At 43.8% G+C, this 5,338-nt stretch overlaps 1 protein-coding gene across 1 annotated transcript; it reads left to right on the forward strand.

Annotated features, from left to right (window-relative positions):
- Positions 1–655: 655 nt before the first annotated feature.
- LOC119324545 (putative B3 domain-containing protein Os03g0621600) lies at positions 656–3,091 on the forward strand. Its single transcript, XM_037598329.1, has 5 exons — positions 656–754; positions 852–936; positions 1,763–2,099; positions 2,180–2,442; positions 2,606–3,091. The coding sequence occupies exons 2-5, from the start codon at positions 883–885 to the stop codon at positions 2,867–2,869; spliced, it is 918 nt and encodes a 305-aa protein (XP_037454226.1). The 5' UTR covers positions 656–754; positions 852–882; the 3' UTR covers positions 2,870–3,091.
- Positions 3,092–5,338: the final 2,247 nt, after the last annotated feature.

Raw genomic sequence — 5,338 nt, forward strand, 5'->3', positions numbered from 1 at the left:
AGCCTTTGGGGTAATTTAAATTTATTACCATATAATTACCATATTCAAAATTTCCTGAGTTATGACCTTACCATACCTGGATTGATTTATTACTATACGTTGATTAATTATGATTTATTACTATATGATTTATTACTATACGTGGATAGCCTTACCATACCTGGTGATAATTTAAATTTATTACCATATTCGATATTTCCCGAGTTATGGCCTTACCATACCTGGATTGATAGCCTTTGGGGTAATTTACATTTATTACCATATAATTATCATATTCAAAATATCCTGAGTTATGACCTTACCATACCTGGATTGATTTATTACTATACGTGGATTAATTATGATTGATTACCATAAATACGTTGGGTATTGCCGGTCAGACGAGAAAAGAGAAAAACCGGTGGGAGGGGCTGGTGGGAGGTGGGATGAAGAAAAATCGGTTGAAAATAAACCGGTTGAAAGTGAGGGGACTATTCAACCAATTCGTTCATTAGAAGTAGAGATAAAGAGAAAGGAAATCGTGTCTTATGGTTGGTTACAATCATCAAATAGTATTCCAGGAAATACAGTACATATCTACCCACCTCACTCCCACGGTGGGTGAATAAAAAAAAATTGAGGGGTACGGTGGGTGAATAATTGATGGTAGCCACCGCCTCGTTGCCCAAAGAGAACGACCAGCCCATCACGCCGCCGGGTTCGCAGGCGGAAGACGCGAGGAGCGGCGCCGGCGGCGATCGATCTACAGACCAAGGTAACCACCGCCGCCCAGATCCTTGCTGGTTACTGGGCAAAAATGCCCCCTTTCTTCTGGATTTCTCACCGGCCGCTGTCTCTGTCTGTGGTGGCAGGTCTCCGGCGACAGGCCGCGACGAGTGCGAGATGTCGGGGCAGATGTTCACCCTCGCGGCCGCCGCCGACGTCCGGTACGGCGTGGTGAGAGCCTCCCCCTCCCCCTCCCCCCCATTGATTCATTATTACGGTTCCAATCCAATGCTTATGCTGCATCTAGCAGGGTGGGTCGGTCAGTCAGTCTGTGTTTCCTCTGCTTCGAGTGTTTTAGTTGCTGGATGCACTCAAATTAGTTTGCCTGCTTCATCAGCTTGCCGTGGAGTCCACTGAATGATGCCGTTTACGTTTGTAGTTTGTGATGCCAAAATCTGCCTGGAAATAGACTGATGATAGCATTGTTCCTTCCAGCCAGGGTGTTTTGCTTGGAAAACAAATATGAAGAGGTCGCATGAAAAAAAATGTGTGTCAAACTGTTTACTGATATTGTAATTTGGAAGCCAAGCTCTTATAATTACTACTGTATACCGCTGCGTGTGATGGAAGAAATGTTGTTGGAGATAATTACTAGTGTCTTACAGCGTTGGTGTGCCATGAGTGTGCTATATCAATTGATGTTTGCCAAAAATGATGACTTGGTAGATAACTCGTGCCGCTTAAGCGTGAAATTTTACTGTTTAGCCTATTTCCAAACTGTTTATAGCCGATCGAGTTGGTTTGGCAATGCCGATGTTCAGCCTTTCTTCATGTATAAGTACGCCACCCACTCGTGCATTTTTTGTGTGTTGCAAATCCTATTCACGTACACAGACATATGTGCATTTTTGCATTTGTTTGTTCTCCATGTCTGTTGGCAGCCGTGTGTTCTTAATTATGTCTGCATTTCTTGCGAAAAGCATGAAATTCCATATGCACAAACGGTGGAAATTAAATCTGGCTCTAACCAATATGTATCTGCCTTATACTTCGACAGAGCATGCGGCGTGAGTTTGGAAGTCATTTGGAGAACATAGCCCCCGAGACCGAGTTTGTCAAAATCATAGCTCGTGGTGGCCTCGTGTTTGATTTTAAAGTTATTAGGGACGACTACGAGCCATTTCTTTCGTCCGGCGGATGGGAGGAGTTTGTGGATGCAACTAACATACAAGAAGGTGACTCCGTTCTGTTTGTGTACCGTGGGAACTTCTGCCTTAAGGCTCACATATTCAATCCAAGCGGTCACGAGAAATCTTTTTTCTTTTGTCAACGACCTACTGAGATATTTGGAGATGTTCCTTCGAGCACTCTTTGTGATCAATGTGTGATGAATGGTAACTATCACTTCTGATCGTGTGAACTATTTGAAATCACTTCTCGTCATTACGTGTTCACCATATTGTATGTTTTCCAGGACACGAAGCTCACAAGGCGAATGACCGGCCATCTATGAATCTTGAAGACGGTTCGCCACCTCTGTCCAATCATGTTGGGGGGCCTTCCCAGCATACCTATATTTTGGCCCGGGGGGCGACTCTGTATACGCAAATGAAGAAAAGAGTTGAGGAAAAAGTACAAGCAATTGGATCTGAAATTCCTATCTATGTCAAAAAGATGACTGAAATCTCTATTATTGGCAGCAAGGGCAAGGGTAGAGGAGGCCGAACATATGTTGTGGTGAGTTTACCTACTCGTTTATCCACGGTCACATTCTCGGCTTTATATGTACTTTCTCGTTGGTTATGCAAATTAACCATTGGTTAGAAGCGTTGAAAACTTGGAATGATCTCCTTTGAATTAACGTTCACCTGAATCTGTGAACTTCTGCATTTCTAAACAGACCTTCTGCCGCGAATTTGCTTCGGCATGGCTCCCCACCCAGAAAACAAAAATTTACCTTCAGGTAGTGGGCAAAACGAAGCCATGGCGTACCAAGTTCGATGTTGGACGACGTGGTGACAGAATGAGTTGGATTCACAACGGGTGGGAGGAATTTGTTTGGGACAATGGCCTGAAGGTAGGGGATGTGTGTCTCTTTGAAGCAAAAAAGAAGAATGGCCAGATGTTGATTGTCCATATGATTCGGTCGGAAATAGAGGTGTAGCTCAGGCATTTAGATTTGTGATTTCTTATTTATGTATGGTATGATGTAGTATGATTTAGACCTCTGATACCACCTGCCATGAGAGAGCTGACTGTTGAACAACTTTACTCACTCCATTCAAATGACTTGTAGTAGCTGTTAAACGACTTTGTAGCATGCATGTAATGTAATTTGTGGAAAGGCTGGACCATACTCTGCCACTAACTAGTAGTACTCACTTGGCGTTTAATGATGACCCTCCATCTCCATGCCTGTGTTGCTTGCTCCAGTGAAGAAAGGAAATGAGTACTCTATTTGGTCCAGCTTTTGCGCGAGCGGGTTCAACACTTTGTATTTGTTGTCATTACCATGATATCGTTAGTTTAGCGCAAGATAAAACCCTCTTTTTTAATTAGGATTGAGGTGTGGTTGTGCACGAAACTACTATGCAGTACCTAGCAACAGGCACAAGAATTAACTGTTTTCCCCTAGAGTGACACAGACTGAAATATATTTACCAAAACCGTTACTTTGATATTTATTTTTCTCACTATGCTAAAAACATATGAGATACTTTCTCTTGTGTAGACTGCCAAGTGCCAATAAGAGCTTGCAAATCATGGTACATGGTGTGCTCGATCATACAGGTTGAAGAAATTAATCTTCTATGCAACAACAACAACAACAAAGCCTTTAGTCCCAAACAAGTTGGGGTAGGCTAGAGGTGAAACCCATAAAATCTCGCAACTAACTCATGGCTCTGGCACATGGATAGCAAGCTTCCACGCACCCCTGTCCATAGCTAGCTCTTGGATTAATCTTCCATGCATGGCTAACAAATTTGGACCTACCATTGGCCATCAAAGCTTGGCGAGTTGGTCATGCCATATAGGCTACACTCTTGGATTGATATGTACAAAATTACAACAGCTAATTGTCATCTCAACTTCATCTAATGAAGAAAACTATATTCTCTAACTAAATCGTATGCGCTTCTTGCAAGGTGAGACCACATGTTCCGAAACATTCACCTCACCAGAGAACATAGCCACATTGACATACTTCTTATATGGTGGTATCCGCGACTCCCAACCTACTAGCTCAAACTTCTCCTTCGGCGGAACAACGGAGCCGGCGATCAGGTCCCCATACCTCACCTTGGGCAAATCCCTCGTAGAATCGTCGTCTTCGCAGTGCGGTGGCATGAGGCGAAGCGGAGCAGAGGTCGATGACACGAGTTTTGCTATATCCACCGGGCGATCTCTCTCGATGAGAAGCTTTGGATGTTCACAAAACACCGAGAGATTGTCTGCCAAAAAGTTTCTGTGGTTGTTGAGGATATGTTGCCAGAACTGAAGATTCTGGTTCTTTCTGAAGATATCGGCGCACACATTTGCTACCACGAGCGAACCTCCCATCAACACAGCTAGCTCACTCGCTACCAATGATAGCCGGGGGTGATCATCTGGATTTGTGCTTCCGAATGCAAGGACCTTGAAGAGGTAACTGTACTCCTCCAGCGACAAGCTGTTTAAGTGCATCGGCCTTATGGTTCCGAGTCTCGATACACTCTCGATCCTACTTATGATGATGATCTTGCTTCCTTTTCCCATACGTCTAGTTGTGGAATAAAACTTTTGCCAACTAACATCATCTATGTCTGAAGTAAATTCAAGCACAACCAAAGTCCTCCCAGTTGGAACGAAAGCTCCATGCTCAGTTTTGTGAATGCTTTCCCCTTTCAGACGCAAGATCAAAGAGAAGTGTGATCTAACTCTATCATTGTTACAAACATGCGCGACTAGAGTTTTCTTGCCCACTCTATTGGTGCTGATGATCGGAAGAACAGTTGGAGCGAAAGGAGGAATATTTTCTTGCAGCAAAACATTCATGATTTGCTGTTTTTCTACTTGACGACCAAACATGAAGTTGTCGATGTAGAGGTACGTGTCGTAAGGGCTACGAGGCATGCGCTCACATCCTCCAACAAGCACGACAAACTCTGTCATGTTAGAAACCATGGTTTCTAAGTTCTCCAATACACTATCAAGGTCATGAAAAATTGTAGTAGTGCTCCTTGTGGTATGAAAGCAGTTGGTAGAATTGGTATGAAAGCACTTGATAGAATTCGAGAGCGACAAGGTATTGGAGCTGCTGCTAACCTCCTTTTCATCCCTTGAGCTACAAAGGGCCTTGTATTTGATGGTGTCCAGGACATGGTAACCTTGGTACATGGCCTCTAAAAGCTTCTTGAGCTCAAGCAACATTCTGGAGTTGGTGATGTATCGCCCCTCGGCCTCCTCGATGACCATGTGAACTCGAAGAAGCAGCTGTTGTAGCCTTTCCACCTTCTTATCTAGATTTGCATGGCTCTCGTTCTTCTTTATCAAGAAGGATATGAACCGGTTAACTAGGTCGCCTGCAATCGCAGAGACAACCATCTCCATCTTGGATTGTTTCTTCGTGTTTCGTGTGTGTGTGTGTGTGTGG

Source organism: Triticum dicoccoides, chromosome 6B, assembly GCF_002162155.2.
Source record: "Triticum dicoccoides isolate Atlit2015 ecotype Zavitan chromosome 6B, WEW_v2.0, whole genome shotgun sequence".
NCBI lineage: Eukaryota > Viridiplantae > Streptophyta > Magnoliopsida > Poales > Poaceae > Triticum > Triticum dicoccoides.

What these genes read in the sequence shown, in the direction of transcription:
- LOC119324545 (XM_037598329.1), top strand. Translation starts at nt 883, where the DNA reads ATGTCGGGGCAGATGTTCACCCTCGCGGCCGCCGCCGACGTCCGGTAC. An exon ending in CCGACGTCCGGTACGGCGTG is followed by an intron (nt 937 to 1,762) that starts GTGAGAGCCTCC and finishes ATACTTCGACAG; the next exon opens with AGCATGCGGCGTGAGTTTGG. An exon ending in GAGGCCGAACATATGTTGTG is followed by an intron (nt 2,443 to 2,605) that starts GTGAGTTTACCT and finishes ATTTCTAAACAG; the next exon opens with ACCTTCTGCCGCGAATTTGC.